Source organism: Phyllostomus discolor, chromosome 6, assembly GCF_004126475.2.
Source record: "Phyllostomus discolor isolate MPI-MPIP mPhyDis1 chromosome 6, mPhyDis1.pri.v3, whole genome shotgun sequence".
Taxonomy (NCBI): Eukaryota; Metazoa; Chordata; class Mammalia; order Chiroptera; family Phyllostomidae; genus Phyllostomus; species Phyllostomus discolor.
The window spans coordinates 62,408,616-62,423,222 of record NC_040908.2 but is presented as its reverse complement, the minus strand read 5'-3'; the positions used below and the strand labels follow the sequence as shown (position 1 = coordinate 62,423,222).

Here is a 14,607-nt window from a genome sequence, read left to right as displayed (position 1 = left end):
GGTTACCTCAGAGCAAGATTTTGCTTGTTTAGAAACCAGGCTTCCATTATTCTCAGAAGACTTGCGTTTTACAGCTCCAGTTCTTGTAGAATTACCTAAAATATTTAAAAATAGTTAAGTTGGCTTCCTTGTTCCCTTAAATGAGAAGAGGTAAAGACAGGAAGGAAAAGAAAGCTAACTTTAATCAAGCAGTGTATCTTACCACATGTCACAAAGTTATCATGTACAACTTCAACATGAATCAGTGATGGATCAACAATTTTCAGTGCTGGAATCTTAAAAATAAACAAAAAAGATGGGAACATTTTAAATGCTCTGGAACATGCAAGAAATTAGCTCTATTAACATAACAATACAGGTTTCTTACAAATAATTTTTCTTTTTTTTTATTTTAAAGATTTTATTTTTATACAGAGAAGAAGGGGGGAAGGGAAAGAAACATCAATGTGTGGTTGCCTCTCACACGCCTCCTACTGGGGACCTGGCCGGCAACTCAGGCATGTACCCTGACTAGGGATCAACCAGTGACCCTTTGGTTCACAGGCTGGTGCTCAATCCACTAGAGTCATACCAGCCAGGGTACAAATAATTTCTTTTAAAACAACTGTGATATTTCCTTTTCCAATCTAGTATTTTAACATAATAATGGTGTTTAGCTCCTAGAAGACATCATAATTCCTTTATATAAGTATCTTTCCCTATCATATTACATGCAATTATCATCATCTTTACCTCCTCACAGTTGACTTGAAGAGTTTTTGATGTTGGGTTTCCATTTACAACAGTTGCAGAAAACCACTGAGTTGATGGGTCCAAGCTATAAATCTTTACTTCGGAACCAACTAAGTTTTTGTCACCTTAAAAGAGAAAACATCCTTGGAGCAATTTGGATTATCTCTCAACAGCACCATCATCCAATATAATCTTTTCCTAAGTCTTTTAAAAATGCAGTATACAACATAAACATTAACAGACATTTCTATAAACAAGAGAAGACATTTTTGCAATGCTAGGAGAAAATTTAAACTTTTTATTTTAAAACCCCATTCTTCTATTGATTTATCTTACAGTGGTTATATATATATATTCTAGCATTAGTATCAGATCAAATAGTATCAGGAAAGTCACTGAGACCTAACTCACTGTCCTCAGAAGAGTTTTAGAAGATTCAAATTCAGGAGCCCCAGTAGAACTGCTAACTATGATAAAAAGGCTTTGTGAAACTGACCAAGAAACTCAGTAACAGTAAATGGGAAGCTCAGGATTACCAAATTAATGTTTTAACAATTCCATGTATATCCAAAATGTATATCCTGAAATTCCAAATATATCAATATATTCCATGTCCAATATAGCTGAACTTTTAAAATATCTACTTTACTTTTACAGTTTTCACATAATCCCTGAACTGTCCAAATTTCAGAAGCTTTACATATTATATAATATATAAAGCCCTTCAACCATCTAAAGCAAATGCATGGGAGAAAGCAGCAAAGGAATTTCTAAAATATTAGAAATTTCAATGACGGAAATGAGGGAAAAAGTCTAAAACATAGCTTCACAGAAGCTAATCATTGGTTAACTCATGAACTATCCACATACCTTGTAAAAGATGGCTTTCATCCAAATGTTTCACAATCAAAGCTTGAAATTCTTTACTGATGTCATGATTATCCATAAGGGAAAGTCGAAGATTGTTCACATCCTGAGAAATGGAAGATCACCACATTTTAAGGTAACAAATAGAGTTGTTGAAATTCCAGTGGATATTTCAATCGATTTAATCAGAATGGTTAAAGTAGTCAATTAGCCATTTGATGACACCAGTGAACCAGAAAGACCGTAAAAGGAAACCATCAAATGATCAGAGGTATGAAGCAGACTGAAGTGAAGTCACTCCAAGATAAGAGCGTGATAAATACTAACAGTGCCTCAAAGCACAATTTTAAATATGACATAAACTGGCTAAGGGAAACATAATAAGCAAACAAAAGGGCAGATGAATCTGTCAAAAACACTTTATTCCAAACACTAGGGATTAGGGAATTCAAAGATTCAAATCCAAGAGGCAAAAGACATAGAAACACCGAGACCCACACTGTCAACTCATCGAAACTGCTGTTTTTAACATGTCATTGCACACAGATTCATTTAACCTAACTAGGATTCCAAATGCATTCTTCTTTACAAATGGTAAAGGGTTCTAGGGTGGTAGTGACAAAATCTGAATGAAGAGCCTAAATCTTCAGTGAGCCAGTTTTGAAATATCCACTTTTTGGCAGCAACTTCATTTTGGGTACTATTCCATAGTTTTCTGGCTTTGTGCATACACTCAGTTATGATAAATGTATACAGAAGCTGTCTCTAGGAATAACCAGCCAACCCAAAACTGTATAGCACAGAAGCCTTCCAATATTAGGCCTTCATGCTTTTCTGCCACTGCGATATACACACTAGCGGCCAAAATAATTTATCCATTTCTCACATCAGGATAACTAGTCTTTTAAAGGTCATTCTGGGAAATTACAAGTGACGTTAGACTTAACCTAGGGTCTTCATAAGAGCTCAACATTAATTACCAGAATAGGCAATGTGTGGGTTTTTTCCCCCCCTCATGCTACTGCAATTTCAAACGATCTTAATGTGCTCCTACCATGATTAGATAAAACAGCACATTAATGGGGAAAGCCACAAATAGCTTTTAAATAAGGTAAACTAATTCTACTCTGCTCAGGAGAGTTTTAGCACTCATCAGAAGTACCAGAGAGTGGATCTAGATACTCGTCTTTTTTCTTAACCAGATAACTGAACCAAATTCAAATCCCAAAAATCAGACCTTACACTTTAATTCCACCTTTTGCATATGACAAATGATTTTCAGGTTCTCTGTGCATTATTTAGGGCAAGTGTCCTGCGGTGGTAATCACATCTCTCAACATAGTTTCTTATAGTAGAAGCCTGATGTGACCATCCATATCTATTGCACAAGACAATGCCCTCAAGCACCAAACTTTGACTGTTATCATCAATGAAAGTCAAGAGCACACATCGTAGTCTCCCTCAACTAACATTAATAACATTCACACTGATAGCCCACAGTGCATCTCCCTCGAGAGCAGACTTACTGAACGAGATTTTTTTCAATATCAATAAACAAAATTATGAGTTCTACGTTAACTGAAAAGCTTGAACACATACATGTTAAACAGAACTGTCCAGCAGAAAACATTGCTAAGAAAGAAGTAAAAACTACTTTATCACTCAGTAAGGCAAGATATTCACAGCCCCTCCTTTATGTTCCTTGGTTCCTCAGGGCAAGTCATTCATTCTTTCTTAAAGAAAAATATCAAGATGCTTTATCTGACATATGGAGGTAACCTGCACCTGAAATGAAGTAAAAGCATCTTCTTCTGTTCCATTATAAAATAAATTTCAGGGTATGAACCTTCTTTTCACTCACTTCCAGGATATGGAAGTAAAATTGAGACTTGAGTAGAGAAAAGAAAGCCAGTACTTTGGCTTTTCCAATACAGGGCCAGCAAAGGCAATGCCCACTGGCCCTAAGCTGCCTTTAAGCAAATAAACAGGTTTAATTGTTCTACAGGTTACAGAATAGAAGCAGGTGAAGTGGATTATAAAACTTTATAAAAATACCTAAAAGATGAATGATGAAAGATGGTCTATTTTAAGACCAACATTATTCCCAAGGTGATCTATAGTGATAAATTATTGTATTCTTCCCCTCCCCTACCAACATTTTCATAATAAAGGAAATCACATATGGGCAAGACCCAGGAGCCTAAATGTGAAGAAAAAGGTGTGAGTTTTACAAACTAATTAGAAAGAACACAAACACACACTCATACTTGGTTCTCATCATTCATGGTAGTTATTTTCTATTAAGTCAACACAAACACTGAACCATAGAGCATACCCAACCACTGCTCCTAAGGGAAAGATAGGGATAGGTTTCTTCAAGCCTCTGGCCACAATATTTTCACCAACCAATCAATACATAATCTTGTTTTATGTGTGCTTCTGTTGAAAGATGCATTTTTTAGTATACACTACATTAACCTTGAACTCAAAACTAACAGCTTATTTAACACATGCTTTTTTCTCCCTAAGACAAATCACAGCCTTCTTGCACCTAGGAATACTAGACAACACTTCAGCACTACTTTTGAGGGCCATTTAAACGGTGAAATCATCAACACACAGCACCAAAATTCAGCATTAAGTACATCTTAAAATACTTTTTTAAAAACGTGAAGGAGAAAACAAGAAGGCAGAGTGTCACCTTTTTGACCTCAGCTGGGAACATGTGTCAGACAACTCCACATTTTTGCTACTCTCTAAATGTCTGTGAATGACTGTGAAAGCACCCAAGTATTGATTTGGGGGTTACAGATATATTTTAGCAAGTAGGGAAATTCACAAATATAGAATTCATAACTAATGAGGACTGACATGTATGTGTGTAATGTATATATGTATAAATATATATATACATAGATATGAATGAGTCAATTTTTAAAAAATTACTTTTGTAGCCCTGGCTGGTGTAGCTCAGTGGATTGAGCACAGGCTGAGAACCAAAGTGTTGCAGGTTCGATTCCCAGTCAGGGTACATGCCTGGGTTGCAGGCCATGACCCCCAGCAGCTGCACATTGATGTTTCTCTCTCTCTCTCTCCTCTCTCTAAAAATAAATAAACAAAATCTTTAAAAAAATTACTTTTGTATCACCGAAGCATTTTCATACACACACACCATAAACTATGGTACCTCTGTCCTCCTAGCTTCATACCGACAGCATCAAACCAATGACTAACACTGAGTGATAACGTCTAACAACTGTTGACAGGATGGGTTCTTTTCTGTTAGGTATCTGAATTAAAGCAATCAACATCAATATTTTAGTTCTCATGTTAAAGGAGGGTTTTTAAAATTATATTTTTGGGGTTTAATATTGTTTCTGTGTTATACCTGTATAGGCTTCAAAAGGTCTTTAGAAAGAAATACTCTCTGCTGATCTCCTAGAAAGCGAATAGAAGTAATGGATCCCAAACCAGCTTTGTCCAACAGGGATTTGTATACCTAAAACAAAGCAAAACAAAACAAAGTATCTTGGCATCATAACTGTTCTCAGCATAATTCTGAAAATGAGGACTGGTAATATTCCACACACACAAGAAGAGATAAAGCCATTAAGTTTTTTATTCACTGCAAATACCTCATTAACAATTATTTATGCTACTACAATAAGATCACACAATTTTTATCCGATCAATAATTTAAACCAGATACACATTTGAGAGTCATTAACATAGATCTGGGCCTGGAGATACATGGCTTCCCCAAAATTTATGCAAAAAATTATGTGTACGTATATTTCCCTAGAAAGAAGAGGCCATAGTTTCAGCAAATTCTTAGTAGTAGTTGGGAGGAAAAAATACAAAAACAACATACAACTTTAACCAAAATCCTACATCTCTCAAAAATCTCCAGAAGCTCTTTTGACTTGTGAGCAAAATCTTAAATTTGCTAGCATAGCACATAAGGCCCTTGACAATCTAGTCAGCCTTTCAATCATCCTCCTAACCTTTCCAACTATTCAAATCTGGCCCTTCTACCTTCGAGCCCCCATTTGTGTCCCCATAAAGTCTCAACTGTCTTCCCCAGACATAGTAATGACTGTTCTCTAACTGTACCAGACTTAACAATGTGGATATGGCACAATCACCCACTGGCCAGTGTGGCTCAGCTGGTTGGAACATCACAGGTTCAAACCCTGGTTGGGGCACGTACAAGAAGGCAACCAATCCGTGTTTCCCTCTTACAAGAGTTTTTTTTCTCCATGCTCTGCCCCTCAAAAGCAATGGGGGAAAAAAACACGCCCTCAGGTGAGGATTTAAAAAAAAAAAAAAAAAGGAAAAAAAGAAACCACACAATAACTGACTGTCAGAGCCTTGCCAGCCAGAGGAAAACTTATCAGAGGAGATTGTGATATCAAGACTGGAAACCGTTCCAGGGGCCAGGCAACAGCTATTATTCAGCTATTATTGTAATAAAGAACTTCCACAAGACTCCAGTGCTGCCATACCTTACAGTTTTTTTCAAGAGAAATTGGAAATCTATATTTTCAGATGTACTCTACACATTCTTAAACATAGACAACTTGAATTTTCTTAAAATACTGTGAGGATCCAACCAAACAGATCTGTATGTCTGTATATGTCTGCTAGTTTCTGACCTCTGACAGAGACATTAACATTACCTCCACCCTCCAGATTTCAAGTGAAGAAAGTGAGGCCCCCAAAAGTTAGGGGCCCAGAGCTCCTAAAAGCTTTGACAGGAAATCAAGGGTGCTCTTCTGATGCATCTACATTGTCATATATCTATATTATTATTTCCAGAGAGCTGAATGTAGGCATAACATGTATACCTATATGTAATTATATGTATTTTATATATGTATACATATATGTAATATACGTATTAGGACATATATATTACATATATACATGGCATTTTGCTGTGTACAATGCGCATCCTTAATATTACCCACATATAATATACACCCTTATTTTTCCCTCAAAAGTTTGAGCAAAAAAAGTGTGCATTATACACAGCCAAATACATTATTTTTCTTATTTCACTCATAATGGATGAAATACCCTCTTGTCACTGACTTCAATAAACCCTAGTTTGTACTCACTATCGCAGGCCACTGTACAATTCGTTCAGAAATTTCAGGACACTTTCGTTCAGCCAAAACTAAGTTATGTTCTACTAAAAATGCTCTCCTTAGAAGGCCGTAGACTTCTATCCATCTTCTCTTTCTCCAAGATTCCCCATCAAACTCCACACACACCTAGACAAATAGAATAGAAAAGAAATAGATTTGGTTAACAAAAATACACCAAACAAAAGTCCAAGTTGAATTATACCCTTATTATTCTACTCAAATATCTATATGTGCTGTTCCCCTTTCCTACTCTCTTTCTTTCTTTCACACAATAAACTAACTAAACAAGGATCAAGCTTTGGCTCCTAAACCACTTTGGGAAGCATACGTCAAGGACTTTGAGGACTACTCTCTGCCCCCAAAGTTACCTCTTAGAAGCCCACAAAGTACAGAACCCCCTTTATAAGATTTTTACATATGTTAATTAGACATCAGAGCTTAAGAGAATTGAAAGACAGAATATAAAAGTACTCACTGCTCAGCACTGTAAATCTATGTTGACATTGTTTGTGGGCTTAAGATGACTCCGAAGACCATGCCCATCACTTGCTTTTGAATTCCTCCAGTATCAGTAGGACTTAGACAAAGGCCTAATAGATGGCACTCCCTTAGAAATCCCTTTTAACTGAATAGATTCTAAGACTACTTTGCTAAATAGACAATAAATTGATCATTGATAAATGACCCCTTGACCCCAAAGGTCATCAGAACTACTACTAGCTTCTTATATGATAAACTACCTTTGCAATATCACTTTCCAAGTAATTATGAAGTTTTCTACTTCTGACCTTCAAAATACATTTTAACCCTAAAGCTAAAACCCTTACAATTTATATAAATATTTTAAGACTTAGAAGGAAGCCCCTGCCTTTCCCAAAGCCAAGGCAAAGGCTTTGAAGACCCCCCCCCTCCAAAAAAGCAGTGTTAAAAGGCATCCACAGCAACAACAACAACAAAAGATCTGCGTGTCACCCACCTTCCAGGAGACCTAAGACACTGCAGCTCTGAAGGCAGCCTAGATATCCTTGGAAGAGCACGCCAAGGAGAAACAAGCTTGACCACTATACCACCATCAAGTTCCCCCTGAATACCGACTCACTCATGAAAGATAGAAGACAAGAAATAGTACACCTGTGTTCATTATGCAGGTCAAGGCCAACCACCACTAGATCAGACAGGCTGTGAAGAAGCTGTATGACAGTGACATGGTCAAGGTCAACACCCTGATCAGGCCTGATGGAGAGAAGAAGGCATATGTTCAACAGGCCCTAGTCTATGATGATTTGGATGTTGCCAACAAAATTGGGATCATCTAAACTGAGTCTAGCTGGCTAAATATAAAAACTTTATACTATTAAAAAAACAAAGAATTCAGTCCAAAAGTAGGTCTCTGACTCAGAAGTAGAAATCATTCACAAAACATTAAACTCATATAAATGCACCACAACATCCTAGCTTACTTAATCCATTATAACCATGCTATTCAGTAATTCATTCTAAACCTTTAATTTTTTTCATATTTTAGTGACTATACAATAAACTTTTTCAATATTTGGTGTAATAATCACTATTTCCACTTGATTTAAAATTCTTGCCCTAGTTGGTGTGGCTCAGTGGATTGAGTGCTGGCCTGTGAACCAAATGGTCACTGGTTCAATTCCCAGTAAGGGCACATGCATGAGTTGCAGGCCAGCTCCCCAGTGGGGGGCCGCACAAGAGGCAACCACACATTGATATTTCTCTCCCTGTCCCCCTCCCTTCCACTTTCTAAAAATAACTAAATAAAATCTTTTAAAAGTTCTTCTTCTTACTAAAGAGGCCTCTCATTTATGGTTTCAAAAATTAACTAATAAACCTATCAACACTGGTCATAATTTCATGGACGATAGCTCCCTTTTCAGCCTTTAACTAAAAAAAAAAAAAAAAAAAAAAGTTTTAGTTAACTTCCATTTATCTGGCAGAACCAAATTAAAAAATCCTTTCCTCAAAGAAGTCTTCCCTTATCAAGGAGCCCCTTTCTCCCAAGAGAAATCCCCTTGCTAATTGTATTCAAACCCTCTACTTTTCCTTCCCAGCACTTATCTACACTTCGAATTATTCATTTGTGGTTACCTGATTGACATATTATTATAAATTCTCATAGGTGAAAGACTGTGTCTGCTTTTACTTACCACCATGTTTCACTGGTATCCAGTCCTGGGTCAGTACTCAAATACTTGTTGAACAAATAAATTTCTCTCTAAATTAGGCTCCTACGTTCTGTGTCTCTCATCCATTTAGAAGGGAGGAAGTTCCTAACTGATATACCACTAGCCCCAATACCAAACCTTCTCCAGTTTTATGGCTATTGATAAAATTTAAGACCTACCCTACCCTTCCCCTCCTGCCAACAACAAAATGTGCATCCCTAACTTCCCCCCAAAATCGTATCTTCTTGGTATGTCAGGCTTTTAACCCTGTAGTTATTAGAGAATAACTGCAAATATGTGAACACCTACTAAGTGACGAGGCTCCATGTACTCTCTCTTCGGTTCTATATATTCCATTCATTACCATAACCAAGCAAACGTCCTTCACAGAGGTGTTCAAAGACTGCCCACCTTCTGTTATTTCTATTCTATTTCCCTGGGCATAGAATCCAGATCCTCTGGTATCTTCACTTCTGACCCACATCACATCAACCTCAAACCCAAGCTGGCTTTGGATGCGTTTTCCCAACAAAGTAGTGTTAAGAAGAGTGAGCATATACATGTTTCACAATCAGAGAAATCTGGGTTTGAATCCCAGCTATGGTTTAGTTTTCTTAGAATGAATTTTGATGCATAAAATAAAATACATATGATTACAAAGTAAATCAATTAACCTACACCCCAGGCTAAATCTAAGCTCTCTGAATCATGTTTTGCTAGCTTGAAAATGAAAGCACTAACACCTACCCTGACTGAACTGTAAGGAAGATTTTAAAGACAATGTGTATAAATTATCTGGCAAGAAGATTTAGGTAGTTTTAAGACCTCTGTGGTAATTTAAATGTTAATTTATCAGGGTATTACTCCTTCAGGAAAGAATGAGGGACAGAGAATCTTCAATATGATTATCTAAAATCTATTCAGAAAAAAAAAAAAAGATTTAAGATCTTAAAGGGTTTCACAACACTTAAGCAACAGCACAATTCTTATCAAATCGCTACCTATAAATAACTTAGTTTAGGACTTTGGAGTATTAGGTTGCATTGGTTAAAAATTCACATTAACTTTGGTTTGGGAAAAAGACGACTTAAAACAGATAATAATGAAACCAACAGGTTGTTTCTTCAACTTCTTTTAAGTTCCCTATCAAAACCACGTATGTCTTTTATTTATGTCTGAGGCTTGAGTTCTACATATAGGAATACCACCCTTCATGCCAAAGCCTCTTCTGCAGAAATGTCTATAAAATGACATATCAGTAAGAATTCAAATCCAGGAGGAACTAAAATGACTTGATTAAGCTCCTGGAAGCTGACACATGTAACTAGTTCTCATCCCTATTTGTATTCTTTCCCCCACGTTCCCTTGACTTATCTACAAAAATGTTATTTATGCTGTCTGACTCCAAAGGCCAAAAAGAGGCCTATCATTTCCAATTTTGCTATTCCAGATAAAGAGAATGCCACTGCTCCAGCATTATTTATCTAAATTGCTTTTCTGTGTAGAGATAATAATTTTATGATTCCTTCATTTATTCATTCAAATATTTTGGCAAATACTACACAACAAGCAGTGTTGTAGGTGCTAAGGATATAGAGACCAGTAAAATAAAGTGTTCAAATCTCACTCTACCTGAATATTAAAATTCAGTGCTTAAGGTCTGGAGACAAATTTGAGGAAGATATTTAACTTCTTTAAGAGTTAATTTCTAACACTAAAAAATGTGGTTTACCATCCAGGATACTTGGGAGGATTAAATAAAGTAGCATCTGCCACATAATAAACATTTATGTCACCTCTTCTCCTGAACTTCTTTGTAATCAACTAGATACATTGTACCTGAGTAACTTTAGTACAAAGTCTCTCTCAAAGTGAAACAATATTAATAAGCCTTGGCCTCAATAATACCATCCCCAACTAAGCAAATCAGTCTAGACAAACCTCTACTTCTAATACCAAAAGGTTGGACAGTGCTTGAATTTTATTTACTCATGTTCATCTTGGCCCTCAGTCCCATCCCACCCCCCCAAAACTCAGTATCCCTAAACCCAAGTGTAAGGAAGGATGGTCTCAGTTACTTAGTTTCTGCCTACATCTCACCAAGAACAATTTGGTTCTATTGTTTTGAAATTGTTTTTACATGCCTTTAAACCTAAGCCAATTACTTTATCTTCTACTCAACTAAGGAAGGTAGCAATAAATTATAATTAGAAAAGAAGAAATCAAGTAGATTTATACCATATATGAGACTGAGTTGTGAGCTCTGCAGGTAAAAGCAAAAATCCAGTACAGGTCAAAATTGTTCTTGTATTCAAAATTCCCACCTGTCCCCAGGTCAGGCACCTTAGTTCAATGAAAAAGACACACAGCGAAACCTAGATTCAAATCTTCCCCCCATCACTTAGAAACTCATTAAGCAAGTCTAAACAAGACTCCTTTTCCTAATTCTATTTCCTCATTCTGAAAATAAAGATATTACCACCACCTCAAAGGTTAGGGGTTAGGGAGATGTGGAGGTTAAAAAGTGTACACATAAAGGACCTCTAAGATTGCTTTCCTAAACCAAGAGGTACTCAATCACTGTTGGGAAACAACACCTAGTCCTTCTTCATCAGCAAAAGAACTAAAGACTGTAAAGTTTAAATCAAATCTTGTGTCCGTTCAAATCAGAGAAAAACAAATACACAAGAGAAAAATTTTATCTGGCAGGTGAAATCAACTGCAATAACTATGGCTAAATCTAGTGCACAAAGCCCATTTTATAGAAAAATATTAGCCTAAAGCAAATACGTTGACCATCTCTGCATACATTACATTTTTTCCATAATATCAAAACCTGGTTCGCTAGGAGGAATGAAACAGAGAAAAATCAAACTTCACAGTGTATGACAAGAGTCCTTTATGGTACAGTCCTTTGATCAGGGAGTATGGTAATTAAGAGCGTGAGCTCAGAAGGCAGAACCTCCTGCATTAGAACACAGGCTACGCCAATTCCTAGGTATGCAACCTGAGACAAGATACTTAATCTTCCTCAGCCCCAGAATTTTCATCTGTAAAAGGAAACAATAGTGGTAACTACCCCCAAAGAACTGCTGTAAGGAGTAAATAAAATCATGGCTGTGAAGTGCTCAGCATGATTCCTGACACATGGTTAAATGCTCAATGGTCACTCTTCTTTTTTACATGTAGCAAGGAACACTATGTAAGCTTTAAAAATACACAATCTCACATCTTTTTCCCGTAGCTCTCTGCAGAGTAATACAGGTTTGGGCATGCATGGTCACCTTGAAAGTATTCAAATGAACAGTTTCAGAAATCAACACATATTCAACTGCCATTGCTAAAACTTGCTTCCCTTATTTGAATATAGTTTTCAAGAACAAGCAAAGATGATGAGCAAGACTCTGAACCAACCATTGCCAAAGGTTAGAAATCTCTTCTGTTCTGACTTCCTTCGTGTTATCATCACTTTGGAGTCTTTGTTAGGGACCTTTTTCAGCTATTTTTGCACAAAGGAGTCTTTGTTGATACGATGGCTTCCCCACTGGTTGTTCCTAGACAATCCTTTCACTCCAATACTTCTATTAGGGAGTACAATCAGAATCCATTTGTTTTTAAAAAGGTCTAACTGGAAAAGGTTCTGAGTGTCCTTGTGACTAAAACTCCTTGGCCGCACTTCCCTCACTTCTCTCCCTGCCCCTAAACACCAGAGGTGGAATATTTCGAAGCCATTCCTCCAACACACCATGTAAGGGACAGCTAGCTCCACCCTAACTCTCCATATACGGTCCTATCCCACACCCACCGACAAGCATAACCAAGAGCCCACTCCTGCCCCGGTTCCCCATATATGGACAAATACCCACCCTAATATGCATAACAGAACCAAACTCCTCCCTCTACACGCACACTTCATTTCTATCAGGGCTAAAAGTTTAAGTTGGGTGAAGAAATTAAGAGGAAGAAACAAACGAAAGCACTTCCAAACACTAGCCCTAAATTCTTAATGATTCCAAGCGCCACCCAGTAACCCAACTTATATTAAGAACAAAACTCCCCCTCCAGAAAAATAACCATACAGTCCTAATGGGGCACAGCGCCGGCAACACCGAACCTTGCCTGAACAACCCTAAAGCCCATGTTCAGATACAAGCAACTCCAGGCCAAATATACGTCGGCTCTACACTACCATTTCAAAAACTTTTAAAGTCTAGTTTTCTGCACCTTGAGATCACATGTCAACTTTCTGATCTCCCTTTTCACAAAAGGAGAGGAGGATGCCGGCTGTCTCGTGACCAAGGTAACGAAACGTCCGACGGCCGAGGCCCAATTTTACCTTCAGATCCCTCTTGGAAACGTCAGGGTGGGAAACGGCTCGAATGGTCCCCGAGAGCCAGGGCCACTCCGCGACGCGCTCCACGTCCCAGCCGTCGTGGCTGTTGTCGCTACTGTCGGCTGCGGACAGACTGAGAAATCGCTTCCCTACCAATACTGGCCAACTTTCTCCGAGCGTGAGCACCATGATTTCCACGCCTGCAGGAAGGGCCCCTCCCTGCAAAAAAAAAAAAAAAACAAAAAACACAACAAAATGCAATGGGGGCGGCAGGTGGTAGGGGGCCAGCGAGAAATGGGCGGGGGAGGCGGGAGCAGAGGAAGCGGCCCTAACCCTAGTCCGGGGACAAGACTCCAGACAGCGGCCCGAGCAAAGAAGGACCCCTCACTCAACCTCTCCAACCGCACCCTCTCCTCCCCCCCCCATCCCTCCCCCACAGCAAACACCGGCCCAATCGCTGCCTGACCCTCGCTCTCCCAAGTTTCGCTTTTTCCAAAACCTTAAATCTAAGCGCAGAGAAAGCAAGAAGAGAATTATTTGCGCCTTAAGTGGATTTTAAAGTGTTCGTCCCTCACCCTAGAAAGGAGAAGGCCCCAACGCAGAGAGCCCGTCCCAGGCGGCCGAGTCCCCCACGGTTCCGCACTTGCCCCGCCCGACACCCCGCTTCCCGGACGCCGATCCTCGGACGCTTCTCGCCCCGGCCTGCAGCACACGAGCGGCAAGGCCGCAGGTTCAGTTCCTTCACCTTTCTTCCTCCTCTCCCCGCAGCCGAGGCCGCGACGCTCTTACCCCGCCTCCCTGAGTCACCCGCGGCGGCCGCTGTTTCCAACCACCGAGCCGACTCTAGATCTGACTTGGTTCAAGAGCTCTCACAAGACACGCACTGCCTCCCAGACCCGCCCCCTCGGAGCCGCTTCCGCCGCTCATTGGCCCAGTCTAAGGACCTGAGCGAGGCTCGTGGAGACAAATGCCGTTGCTATTGGCCGGTCTAGCCAGGGCGGGGCGCGAGGAAAAAACAATTCCTTGGCTGCCTCCTCCCTCAGCCCTCCCTCTTCCGACTCCCGGACGACCCCCATTAGGTTAAAGTACACACAAGCGAAAGATCCCTCCGCCTCAGCCATTCTTTTCATTTGTTGCCTCATGGAACGTAAAAAAGTCCGGCGAAAGCGGTTATCAACTTTAAGTCTCGCAGGAAAATTGCAGTATTGCACAGATAAGACTGAACGGCGAACCCCAGGGCTATAGGTGCCAATTGGATTTGCTCCTGAAGTGAACGGGCTGTCGAACGAAGATGGGCTTTCTACTTGGCGGAAGAATCTCACAGGAAAGGGGTGAA

The 14,607-nt window shown here is 39.1% G+C and overlaps 1 protein-coding gene across 3 annotated transcripts in view; it reads right to left on the bottom strand.

Annotated features, from left to right (window-relative positions):
- Positions 1-14,344, bottom strand: part of KDM3A (lysine demethylase 3A) — a 48,264-nt gene extending 33,920 nt beyond the window's left edge. The window contains exons 1-8 of one of the 3 annotated variants that reach the window (XM_028514492.1): positions 14,061-14,344; positions 13,275-13,490; positions 6,720-6,875; positions 4,988-5,098; positions 1,603-1,705; positions 733-857; positions 203-275; positions 7-95 (exon numbers count right to left, since the gene is read on the bottom strand). In XM_028514492.1, the coding sequence (XP_028370293.1) occupies positions 7-95; positions 203-275; positions 733-857; positions 1,603-1,705; positions 4,988-5,098; positions 6,720-6,875; positions 13,275-13,460 (843 nt within the window). In that variant the 5' untranslated portion in view covers positions 13,461-13,490; positions 14,061-14,344. Of the gene's footprint in view, positions 1-6; positions 96-202; positions 276-732; positions 858-1,602; positions 1,706-4,987; positions 5,099-6,719; positions 6,876-13,274; positions 13,491-13,846 lie in introns of all 3 variants that reach the window. The other 2 variants (XM_028514493.2, XM_028514494.2) reach the window with 2 other exon arrangements.
- Positions 14,345-14,607: the final 263 nt, after the last annotated feature.